Here is a 13,772-nt window from a genome sequence, read left to right on the forward strand (position 1 = left end):
CATCCCTGATACAGATACAGTGATTACAAATATATTGTAAATTGTTTTTTTTTTTCAACTTTATAATTACAACAGTATTGGACAATTATACGCATCTGTGTTTTGGTCTAGTACCAAAAAATTATTAGTAGAATCACACTTATCTGGAAGATTAATTAAAATTCGTTATATTGAGAGGTTACAGACATGAGGTTTGTACTATGAGTTAAGACAGCAAATCTTTATTCTATTGTAGTTTGTGTAGACTGTGATGAAACTGCAGATATTTATTGTGTGACAATAATCAGTGTTTTATTTGCATTTGACTCATTCATGTTACTACCATAGAAAATTATCTTTTGATGTCTTATAATTATATTATTTTAAATGTTTTAAAATTGGGGTATTTAAGTTTTAATCAGAAATTGTTGTGTAATTATGGTTTTTATGAGAAATTCATGAGGATTTTTTGCAAATTTGCGTTACGATTAAAGAACATGTACTAGGCGGATTAGTGTTATTGAGGTCTGTTTTAGGACAATCACAGAATTTGAGTATGTTATGGAGTATTGGTTTACTAATAAATAATTTATGTTCTGATTATTCAAAGCACTTTTATATTATTTAAAAATATGCTTGGTGATAATCCCATTGATCCAAATGGAAGTTTTTACAGACCAAAGATAAAAATAGAAATATATCAACTTTTAAAGAAAGTTATAAATTTCATGCTGAGAACACTTACACGAACTTCAAATTATTGTTTAAATTATTCTAAGCTTTTTCAAATGAACAACGTTATTTTTAATATTGTGTGAGTGTGGGTATTGGTTTTAGGTAAATTTTGTATACAAAATCGGTCTATATTAATTGCTATCATGGTAGCACTTGCCAACAATTTATGTATAACTTCAAATATAACCATAGAGCCCAAAACCACCCCTCTTTCAAGTTTATATACAGGTTGTACAGGTTGTAACACAAGTCTTTACAGAAACTTTAGGATTTTGTTGCATGGACCAAGAAAAGCTATAATCTAAATTCAACCAATGGTCTATCTCTTTTCATTTACCATATGTCTGCATGCATGTGTTTTTTAGTTTTTATTTCAGAAATCAGTAAAGATATAGAAATCAAACTTGGTACTATTATTTTCTTCACAAAAACTTAAACTGTCCATCGCCTTGAAACGATTATGTTTAGGAAATATAGAGTTAATAGAGAAATAAATATAGTTACGATTATATAGGAACTATAAATAAATTTTTCTTGTGATTTGAGACTGCAAGAAGAATAGTTGTAATACATTAGTTTTACATCTCCAATGGTTCAAAAAAAAAAAAAAAAAAAAAAAAAAAAAAAACATAGACGGTAAATGAAAAGACATAGACCATTGGTTGCATTTACAGGGTGGAGCAGAGGAACTGGCTTATTATAATTAGTGCCATGAAGCGATTGCTTTACTGAGGAGGGTGAAAATAGACATATCCAAGAGGTTATTAATCCACTCAGTTTAAACTGTTTCATGGAGTGGACATAGTGGAGCATCCGTTCGCTGTTGAAGTGCACTTTTCAAAAGGATGCTAAATCAATGGCACACAAAGTCCATTCTGTGGCCCCGTTTTAATATCGCACCCAGTAATTGTGTTTCTGTCCGGCACTCTATTGTTATAAGAATGTTCTATAAACAACTTTAGAGCAACTGGTGATGTGAAGAAAATTTAATTAGTTCATGGTTTTTGAAATAAAACGAACAGGTGGTTTCTGAGCATTCTGACCATTACATCCATTTGATTTGAGTTTTTCTAGCTAATATTCAATGAAATGGACAAGGAAGATGTATGGTTCCAGCAGGACTGTGCAACAGCATGCACAGCATGTGTCAATAGCAGTTTTGCGTAAACAATTCCTTTTGAACACTGGTTTACAATGATCGTCTCAGGACCCTGACTCAACTGAAAAACAACATTCTTCAAGCTATCGCCAACATACCTGGAAGTATGCTAGAAAAAAGTGAATGAAACTTCAGAGTACTATTAGCGCAGTGTATTCATAACAATGGATGCTGTTTGCCTGATGTTATATTCAAAACTAAGTAAAAATAAACTTTTTAGTTTTATTTTATGATATAAAAAGAATTACATATATATCTCCATTATTTTCTTTTCAGTTTAATTTCTAAATAAGCAAGTTCCTCTGCCCACCCTGTAGATTTTAGCTCCTCATAGTCCATGGAACAATATCCTAAAGTTTGTGTAGACAGTTTTGTGACATCCTGACACAAACACAAACATTTCTGAATTGTGCCGTACACACAAACACACGCACACTATATAACGCGGCTAATGTAAATGATTACTATCCAAAAAATATCCCAAACAAGTTTAAAATAGATACCAAAATTGATGGCATACCAGTATGGTATGCAATTTCGTTTCATATGGCACCCGTTCAAACTTTAAAAATATTCACGACTCTGTTATTTATAAACCTAGAGAAATAAATAAAAAGTATTCTGGAATGCTTGTAACATTTCCTAATTTTCTTTAAAAAATGTTGTTGCATCTTGAACAGTTTTAGATGTAAGTACATGTAAATCCCATGACAATAAATTAATATTATTTCAGTTGTCACAAAACCTACTTCTTTCGATTGAAGTAATTTACTACAAGAATTATTGCTTGTATTTTAAACTATTAATAATGGGATGCTCAAATGGAAACAAAAACAGAAAGATACATTAATTTTACATGTGGTGTGTGCGCAAATCTCCAAACTAGTAGGAAACAACAAACTGAAAGCATAATAACACAATACTGTCTTGGCAACATCCCCAGGGTGGCCACTCAAAACCTCTTTTCAAATTCCCGGTTTTCTCCCAGTCGAAAATTTCCGATTATATAGTCTATTTTCAAACCAAATAGACAACTGTAATACTGTATTTAACTCTTACACCAAGTGCAACAATGAGGTTTTATCATCACTAACAGTATTTGCAAGAAATACCACAAAAGCTGCGATGCTCTAACATTTCGTCACTAGCTATATTTGAGAAATTCGGTGACGATTTATTGCTATCACCTATTTTAAGCTCCTTAGCTTTTATCTCGTGTATCTTTCAATGTGTCGACATAACATTGTGTATAGCTAATAACTTTCCTTTCAGTGATATATAAAATACATTAATCCAATTCGGAAATACAAAGATAACAAATAAATAGCAATACAGTGCTACCGTGGGGCAGACTACAGCCCAGTATTGCGGGTTAGAGGTCTAGCGGTGGACGAACTTCGGTACGAGACAATGATTTCGCAGGTACAATCAATAAACAAACCAAATACTTTCATTTGAACTCTACTTAATTAATTTATCTTTTGTGGGGGAGGGGGAAGCCTAAGAATACCATGTTACTTCAAAGGAATTTGCAGAGATTCAAGGAAATGAATATATTTAAAATTCCAAGTCATTTCTCCTTTTAAGTAATAGAAATGGTAGGTTATAAAATGCTTCTAGAATATAATACATTTACGTAAAAATGAATGGATGTATATTTATAGAGAATGTATTTATTTACAAAATACAAATTACCACCGATTGTCTGTTTAATATCGAGGAGCTAAAGTCCGCACATAGAACCAGCAGACACACTTGCATTGACAAATATAGACACAGAAAAAACAAACTTTAATTAAAATATTATTAATAAATGACATTATTCTGTTGCTATATATTTCTAAATAGTTCTATAAACAAAGAACTACAAAAACACGTTTCACCAAATGGTAATTTGCGTACTGCCGACAGTTTTTGTCCACGAATAGACAGTGCAGACTCTTGATGATGCGCAAAAAAAAATATAAACAATACTAATTATAACTAAAATATTATTTGTTAACTTACAGTAGTTTGTTTGATTATCTATCTACATTTTTTCATACGGATAGTACAAAAATGTTTTAGCAAGACTTATTTTTTGATTTGAGATTTTGCTTCTCTATATCAGTAAAATTGTGAAAACATGATCTTTCAAGCATAGTTAAGCACTTCTGTTGGTATAGGAATAAAGTGAAAAGAGTCACAGTATCGAGTATCAGAAACGACCCATCTCTAGTAAAATTTCCAGGGACATTACAAAAATTCATGCATATCCACACACGTTTCCCAGAGTCTGAAATTCATGCATAATGCACGCTTTTCCAGATTCTCAACGTTGGTGGTAGCCCTGGTTAGAGTCCCACGAAAGTATTGTGGCTCCGAATATATCCCACTAATAACGGCCAATACATGAAGAATACATAAGTATCCTCGTGCACATTGGACTATTTGGTTGTAACATTGTAACTGGCTACACAGAGATGACTGCTGTATTATCAGCTCTTCACCTCTTGCCTGAGTTCAACGCATTTGGCTGTACCACTCTAGGACATAATTACGAATCACGTGATCTCAGTGTGCGCAGCTTCTGCCATTCTTGATTATGAATCAATGTATGCAAGTACATTTCGGATGAAGGTGCTTGTTTTGCAGCAGAGGAAATGACACTGTTGCCCTACCTCCTTGCTTAAAGCTTTTAGAATGTGAGTGTAATTACAATGTGTGGGTTTGTTGCCCTTGACCCTTGTTAAGTGTAGTTACGGATTCTCCTGTGCTATTGTCCAACCTCCCCCTCAATGCCTACTGACTCTGATTCCTTTAACTATGTTTGTACTCCATCTTGTATACTCAATTTCATCTGAAGTCTAAAGTCAGTGTGTCGACCCTGAGACAGTCCATTTGGGAGGAGAAAAAATACCTGAATTTTGCCATGCTGTGTGTGTGACAGATAAAGACGGCTTCAGAAAGTCCAGCATTTCTCAATTTACCATTCCTCCATATTTATACCCTCCCCCCCCCCCCCTCTCCTAGAAACAGTTTTTTAATTTGATTATGTAATAAATCATGTTGGGTTTATGAATGAGATGAAATCATAAGTTACTAAAACTTTCATTGATCTTCACGACCCAGTTTAGTTAAATTAATTTAGTCTATCTCTCTACATTTATTCATTAGTTTTGTCATTGGGTACTCCAGTGATTCTCAATGACGTTATGTTCTTTCAACGTGAGACTGAGCATTATCAAAGTAGGATAATGCTGCTAGAGAACAGTTCTCATAAGTCTCTCTAAAGCCACACCTAATAGGGTTCATAATACCTCTCAGCATTGATTGTTGTTCCTCTTGGCAGAAAGTATATGAGAACAATGCATTTCCAGCTCATAAAAATTGTGTCCATAATTTTCCACATTTAAGTTTGTTTGAATGATGTGTCATCTGGGTAACATTGATTGTAACCTAATGTAACTCCAGAACTCATTACCACCCTTGTCACAGTGCTCTATAAATGACAAAGAAATGACCAAACAGCTTTATATTGTATTCTTATGTCAAAGTTATTTGCAAACATTTCACACATCTTATATAGTTGAAATGTTGAAGATGGAGCTTATATTGGCTACTGTTAACTTATTAAATTTAAACACATAAATCAATATTTAAAACTTTTTATTTTTGTAAGGCCTTTTGATAGCAAGGCTATCTTCGTCAGACACATCACAAAAGTACACATCTTATATAGTTCCCAAGTTTGTAACAATTTGTAAACTATTCATCTTGGAACTTGTGATAATGTTTGATGGTTATCAATAATGAAGCACCTTTTGGTGAATTTCTTGGCAATATTTGGTGACAAGTCAATGACAAACAAGCATCCAAATTGTTCTTCATCATGAACATTAATCCTTCCTTCATTGCTAGATCCTTTTACACATGTTTCCATCATTCATTACACGTTTACCAATAACTAAGTAGAGCTAATATTATCCAATTGGCTATTATGTTGTTATATACAATAATAACATCAGTTTGTAAATAACTCCATGAGTATTAACTAAGTTGAATTGTTGCTAATTGACACTCAATCAGAGTGTAACGTTGTTGGAACTGACATAGTTCTATTAGTACTTGAAATGGCTAGACTAGGAAAGATCACAAAGTTAAAATAAAGCGACGATAGTCAGAGGTACTCTCTTAGCTTCGAAAAAATTAAGATAATTAATTTTATTTTTGAAGTAAATTAACCATAGACTGAGTTTCAAAACTTCTTGACTAGGTTAACTTTTGAGGTCTGGAAATACGAACTATAAATATTGATAATAATGGAATCAAACACATAAAGAAACTGTGCTGTTTTCTGATAAAAAAATACACATAAGAGATTGCTATACAATATGTTTAAGATAAAATTTCTAGAAAAGTTTACAACAATTTAAAAAAAACTCTTAATGCAAATAAATTACTGAAAGATATTTCAAACACAACTATTAAGTATGTGATATATTAATCTGTTATTAACATGCCTGAATTGTTTTGTTTCATACACTCTCCCTCCACCACTCCAGTCACTCTTAAGGCTTTCTGATCCAGATTGTATTAAAATACATGCATAATGTTATCCCTCCCATTTTCCTCCTCTAGATTTGAAATTATGAAAATCAATAAAAGCATAGAAAACATGCAGCGGGATAAAAATTGAAACTTCCATATTCTTATAGATTTTTAATTTATGAACAAAAAATGAAATGGTCAACAAAATTTGTCTCAAAATTTACAAGAGATTAAAAGATAATAAAACTATGTACATGACTCCAAATAATGCATATGACATACGTATCACTACAAATGAAATAATAAGTCTTAAATTAATAATGATTCAGTATGAGTTGATTGAGCCAAAGGCGTACCTGCCCCCACGAGAGAAGCCACCTCTGCCAGGCCGACTGTAGCCGGAGGGGTAGCCTCCGTAACCCCCACCGTAGTGCTGGTAACCTCTGCCACCCCCGTAACCTCCATACTGAAAGCTGTCAAAACAATCACAAATTATTATTAGTCCAGAAGTTTATTTAACAGTTGTAGGTGTCAAAAACTTTAAAAAACATTTTGAAATTAGAAATGATGACATTATTTAATTAAAATTGACTTACTAAGAAGGTGCTGAATGATCAGGAGCAGGCTCCTTCTTTGTTGATCGGTTGCCAGGGTGTTCAGGCAGCATGGGTCGCTTAGGATCTCTAAGGTAGTTGTTGAAATACTCAACCTAAAGAGAAACACACTCAAGTGATAGTGTCACAAGTTGAGGACATCATACTTTTTTGTTTTTTTGAAATCAAGTAAAATCATGACTAAAAATCAGGCATAATTTACCTCTTTCTTGACCTCCTCAATCTTTTCCGCATGCTTGTTAAATATGTGCTTGCGTACAAACTCAGGCCCCTTGAACTTCTTCCCAGACAGCGGACATAGCCACTTGTCCTTGGCCAACTCCTGAGTATTGGCTGCCACAAATTTCTCTACCTCAGACTCTGCTTCCTTAGCTCCTAATGAGATTAGCTCCTGCCCTTCCACATCTCCACAGCTGTTGATCAGACAAGCCATCTTCTGGGCAAACCCTCGACAGTACTCCTGTATCTCTTGGCTAGTCACCTGCAAGTGAGAAGAGTCAGAAACTGGATTTTATCCTGTACACTTTTTTAAGAACTTACATGTAACATGCAACTGTCTTTTGAGATGCAATGTCCGTATAAGTTAATGTCAATCAGTGATGATGGATACTAATAGTTTAGTTTAGTGTTTTATTGTAACTAGGCAATATGTATGTCTAAACTCTTATTGGTAGTCTTGATTCTTAAATTATATTTTTTTATAATTGCAACTCGTGACATCCTGCTATTGTAAGGTGTAGTAGCAAATGTTTTGTAATCTCTTGTTATTAAGCTTAACACTACTTGTGCTTGTATGTGTTTACATAAATACAAATAGATTATGTAACATTGCCATGACAAGTGTCTTACTAAATATCTACTGTAAACTTGATAAATGAAGAAATAATCCATGTGTAAAATCATACATGTCAAGATAAAAAAACATTACAGCTAATGGAATAATATCTTTGATACACTGATTTGGTAAAACTACATAAAGAAAACAAATTCAAGTTTGTTTGAAATTAACCTTAAAGTTTTCTTACAAGAATACTAAAAACTTTAGTAATTAGGACTAGTGTAGGTTAACGTAAATTAAGTGATTCTAACTTTTATAAAGATTTCCCTCTGCAACTTTAATTAGAAGAATACTTTGTAATGTGTAAAAATATTTACTTTGGATGTGGGAGATGAGCCTCTGGCATGCATGATTCCACACCGGTTCGGCATTTCATCTTCATTAGGATACTCGCAGTGGTTGTAATAGTCAACTGAATGGACTATTCTCAAGTATAGCAGCAGCCTATCTAAGACCTGTAAAATAAAATGTTACATTGTTAGTTGTTAAGTCATTAATAACTAATGGCCAACATATGCCTCCATGAATTCACCCCAATTAGTACTTTTCGTTCACTTAAATAAAAGTGAATTCCTTCATTTAAACTTACCTGCAAATTTAGTAGTTTTTGAGATACAGGAGCACAATTAAAATGGACACTTTGTATATTATCAAGAAGAGCACGGAACCACTTCATACCCACCTTTACTTCTTTCAAGAGCAGTTTTTCTATGCGTGTGCAGCTAGGAACTGCCTGATCTAACTCTTGTCTTCTTAATACTTCTGATCAGGCTGAGCTGGATTGACCAGTTTCTCTTTTATCATATAATATTCATCCTTTTCCATTTTGTTTTACTCTCATCCATCCTTAACTATGGACTGTGTCAGGGAGAGATGAGGTGGTGAGACTGGGGGTGAAAGGACCAAACTTCAGGGTACTAAGGATCCGAGCTCCTTCCTGACTGTTTTTAAGCTAATATGCTTGTGATGCATATGTGTGCCTGGATCAACTTATCTAGGAAATCGAAGGGTCCTATCCACAGTGAAGTCAAGCTACATTGAGATCACTAAGCAGCTGCACCTTTGTATTCAAAGTCTAGGACTGTCTAATATTATTTAAAGCTCTGGCTACCCGCAGCAAACTTAATGTGATGTGAGTGCCAGGGAATGAGTGGTAAGAATGAGGAAATAAGACGGCGAGAGCTAGAGCTATATTACAACCTGCAGGCCTGTAACCCTTTTGTGGCATGGCTAGGTGGTTAAGTCAGGTACGCTGAGGAGACTTTTCTCTACTGGAAAGACCTCTGAGGCCTGAGACAAGTGAAAGCTATCACAGCCATCAAATAAAATTAGCTATTCTAGGACTGAGCAACTAATGACTGAACATTGCACTCTTAATTACCATCTGTTTAAGATGGTTATCTCCAAGTTGGAGATATGTCACTTCTGCAATGGTTGTAGGGAGACTGCTTTGTACATAATTAATTTGTGACTGCGAAGAAGCTATTCACCTGCTCAGGAAAATTCTAAATCCTGCTGAGTTGGGATTTTTAGTTCCTAAAGACATATTGAGGTTTGTGACATGATCCTCAAGAATTCATGGTTAAATCACAACAGATTCAATAGGGTCACGATGACGAAGGATATTATCTTGCCCTTTCAACCCTTTAGTCTTATCGTAAGGTATTACAGCCTTATTAAAGTTTAAATAAAATTAATAAATAATATTTTAACCCACTTGCATACTATTTATAATAGTAATGATATTCTTTTGTGTTCTAATGAAGGTTTTTTATGTTTAATTGTTTTATGTTCATTTGTAAAAGACCAATGGGTATAAAACAATACCAATAATATGTCTGACAAAAATTATATATTTTTATGAATCACTGAAAATAGGTTAAACATTTATGTAATTGAAAATAAAAACTTTCCACATATCTTAGTTTAATAAAGCAAGACATTAATGTATTATTGTCAACTACATTGAAAGCAACATTATCTTTCTATTTATTTTAAGTCTCAATATAGTAAATTTTGCCTTGTTTGCATAGGAAATTTAATTCACTACAAGAAAACATTATTTCCTATATATGAAACGAAAACTGTCCTTGTTCAAATCTTGAAAAAAAAATCATATACTTTGAGTAATTAAATTTAAAATAACTTTATTATGGGTCTTGAATTTAATTATAAAACATTAAGACACACATAATGTGGTAATTTTATATGACATGAGGTAATTTTATGTCATCCAAAAATTTTCTTATAAAAAATATTTAAAAACAGTGCCATCACGTATTGGTTCCGTTATGGTATCAATAAACAATCTGATATAGTCCTTCTGTGATGGTACGTCCGTGTCTTAAGCTCTTAATTTATAAATATAGGTAAAAAAATTAAGAATAACTCACCTTTATCATTGCCTGATCCTTCTCATCATTGTCCTCAGTCTCAGAAGCTTGACCCAGAAGTTCCTCCTCTTCAGCAGAAGCCTCCTCGATTAAATAGTCTGTGATATTGCGGAGAACTGGATTTTTTGATACTAGTCCGAAACTTTGCTGTAACATGAAAATTAACCATATATTATTGATATTATCGTCATTTGCATTAGTTCTCTTCTAAAGTAATGATAAAGTCTCTTCATGTTCTGAAATTCTTTTGAGATTTTTAAAATGTTAACAATATTTCATATTAGGCCAATGAGACAAGTGATATTTTGTAAAAAAAATTGAATTATTACATCTCTACATAGATGGAAAGGAAAATTGATAGTTTTAAGAGAAACCAAACACTTGAAGGAAGCACATGTATAGACGAGTATGAATGTGAGGATGGGTTAGCTTGTAGAAGGTAAAATAAAAAGGAAAAAGTGATTAGTTAGAGAAAAGGGAATAATAAAAGGGTGTTTGACCCAAACAAGCCAGGCAGTAGGATGTATGTAAAGTGGGTCAAGCATTACCTGAGGCTGTGGCTTATCATCCTGCCAGAGATTCGTCTTTGCGTCTAGATTGTGTATAATCTTAGCTCCGAGTTTGAGGTCGTGCCTGAGCACCTGCTTGTGGCCTGTCAATCCAGTAACAGTTCGTATCCGCCGACTCAGGTCCCGGTTTACAATAGCACCAAGTTCACAGTCACGCAACTGAAATAATTAAAACAAATAAATAAAGATTTGATTGTAATAGTGCCTGTGTTCCCTAAATTCAATATAAGTTTTAAATCAGTAATAAGTTTACAATGTAGGTACAATGTGGTTTGCAACAAATTTCTGCTCATTAGAGAAGCAAACACATTCTTGTGAACAAATTTTCACTGGCACCGACTCATCAATTCCTGTTATTTATGTATTACATTCTGTTATGACTTAAAAATTCATACTTGATCCTAATAGCAATTTTAATTACCTATTGATGTGTAATTATATTAATTCCAGCTTCTTTCTGGTGATTAAGCAAATTTTATGGTGTATTTACTACCAAAGTGCTACAAAGTTAAACCAACAACTATCAAACTCTACACCTTCAATTAAAAATAAATAGATGTATCTTAACCCTCTGAGGACCAGCCGTGCGATTTTTGGACGGCAAAATAATATGGTAAAAATACCAGGCGGTCGACTTTGGACGGCCATTATTTACGCGAATAAGACCGGCCGTCCTGAAATCGCAGGGCATTTACAACTGTTCGTGTTGCCGTTATATTAAATGTTATCGCTTTCTAAATTATTTATAATGAAATTTTAATTCATTAATAGTGATTTTAAAGTATTACCAGCAAAAATAGCATTTAATTAGGATCATTATAACCTTTTTAACAAACTGATAACACGGTTTAGAGGGCAGTGACAATGGCCGCCGTCAGCTGTCGTCTGTCTCAGTAGTGACGTACCCGGCTTGGTTTGTTGTTGTGACGTGTGTGTTATTGTTTACCGTTATAGGTTAAACTTATTTTTGTTTAGTGTTATTCATAATAAACCTTGTTTTATTATGTAAGTAAATTTATACAGTGGCTGGGGAAAATCTTAGACCAAGTGAAGTGGACAGAGAATTGGAAGAAGAATTTGATTCAGAAAACTCTGCTGACATACTTGATAATGACTCGGACAACGATCCAACATATAATCCTAATGATGATCCATCATCTTCAAATAGGCCTTTCATGCCAAGTAGGCCTGTGTTGGGTTCTTTGTCAGATAGTGATGTGGAACTTTCACAAGACAGGCCTAGATCTCAACCAACTAAGAGAGGTAAAAGACAGCATATCTCTTCGACTAGGCCTAGGCCTATAAACAGGCAAGTACTTAGTGATTCCTCTGATGATGATCTTGTTTGTAGTTCTGACAGTGAAAATAATGTCAGGCCTATTGATGTAACGAATCAAACTGCAGAAACTTGGGAAAAAACTGATGAGAATGATGGAATGGAGTTTGTACATAGTTTTTCTTTCTTAGAAACTCCTGGTCCAAGGCACTGCAACTTAGATCCAATGATTGCCAAGCCTATAAGTTATTTTAGTTTATTCTTCACTAACACTCTGTTACAACTATTTGTTACTGAAACTAATAGGTATGCCACACAAACCCTTACCTCAAGAGGCAACAATCTTTCCCCTCACAGTAAGTTTAGGTCTTGGGTTCCAGTTTCACTAATCGAAATAAAAGCATTCATTGCGGTTTTGTTGAACATGAGATTGATAAGGAAACCAACAATAAAATCTTACTGGTCTCAAACTAGCTCCCAGTCAACACCTTGGTTTTGTAAAATGTTTTTGCGGTCAAGATTTGAGTCTATACTCTCATTTTTCCATATGATAGACACAGTAAGCACCCAAAAAGCAGTGAACCTGGATATGATGCAACTCAAAGGTTTCAACCCCTGCAAGACCATTGTAACCGCATGTTTCAGTATTTCTATACTGGACATCAACAACTTACTGTCAATAGATGAAAGTCTTATTGGAACAAAAAATCAGACCAGCCTTATGCAGTACATGCCTAATAAGCACCACCACCGCTGGGGCATAAAACTGGGTTTTGTGCGATGCTGTAAGTAAGTACTGCCTAAGTTTCTTTTGCTATAAAGGAGCTAGGTCACAGGAAGATGATGAAATTAAAAACAAAGGCCTTGCATATACTGTTGTGTCTAAGCTTCTATCACTTTGTAGTTACTTTAATAGAGGCTACCAAATTTTGACGTGACAACGTCTTAAATTAGGTTGCGGCTCGGAGTCACTCATGAAAAAGTGTAACGCCCGGTAACGTTACGATGCCCGTCCAGTGGGTCCGCCGCACGGGATAAAGCAGATAACTATGTTTATTCGTGAAAATGTGGAGTGCTTAGATTCGTCATTTACAACAACTACAACAATAAAGGTAAATAATTGTACACTGATATTTCATTATCGTAAACTATGATTGATTGATTAATTGTTAGATTGACACAAAAGTTGAGAAACTGAGTTTATAGGTTATGTCATACTATTGACAAATGTTGATAGTGTTAAGTAAATTATTAGTTTTAATCACTCTGCAATCAATCGTAATTCAGTCGATTAAGAAGAAACAGCGCGTATTGCTAGTCAAACATTTAAAATAACAAATTATAACCTCTAACCTGTCATAACAGTGCGACCAAACAAACGAACTAAACCGACCAATCACCATGCGCGAAGTTAGAATTTAACTGTGTTTAGCAAGAATTTCAAATTTCAATTTTAGTAAATGTTTTATTCAACTTTACCATTTACAATAACAAATTTTAATTAATTTCAAATTATGTACAATGTTTTAGTAAACAAAATATATTTCTATAGTTAAAATTTGTGCAATTCTTATTTTCATTCAATTCCTTGTTCCTATTGTGCAATTTAATAATATTCATATCAATAAATATTCTACCGAGAAAAAGACGTTGTCACGTAAAATCTTCGCCCGTAAACC

At 33.8% G+C, this 13,772-nt stretch overlaps 1 protein-coding gene across 3 annotated transcripts in view; it reads right to left on the bottom strand.

The window, feature by feature from the left end:
• The window catches only part of LOC124354927 (serrate RNA effector molecule homolog), a 60,608-nt gene that overhangs the window by 9,833 nt on the left and 37,003 nt on the right, over nt 1-13,772 (bottom strand). For all 3 annotated transcript variants that reach the window (XM_046805737.1, XM_046805736.1, XM_046805738.1), the window contains 6 exons: nt 10,797-10,976; nt 10,249-10,395; nt 8,173-8,310; nt 7,220-7,498; nt 7,000-7,112; nt 6,760-6,876 (listed from right to left, as the gene is read on the bottom strand). In XM_046805737.1, the coding sequence (XP_046661693.1) occupies nt 6,760-6,876; nt 7,000-7,112; nt 7,220-7,498; nt 8,173-8,310; nt 10,249-10,395; nt 10,797-10,976 (974 nt within the window). The remainder of the gene's footprint in view (nt 1-6,759; nt 6,877-6,999; nt 7,113-7,219; nt 7,499-8,172; nt 8,311-10,248; nt 10,396-10,796; nt 10,977-13,772) is intronic.

Source organism: Homalodisca vitripennis, chromosome 2 (genome assembly GCF_021130785.1).
Source record: "Homalodisca vitripennis isolate AUS2020 chromosome 2, UT_GWSS_2.1, whole genome shotgun sequence".
In the NCBI taxonomy this organism is placed as follows: Eukaryota; Metazoa; Arthropoda; class Insecta; order Hemiptera; family Cicadellidae; genus Homalodisca; species Homalodisca vitripennis.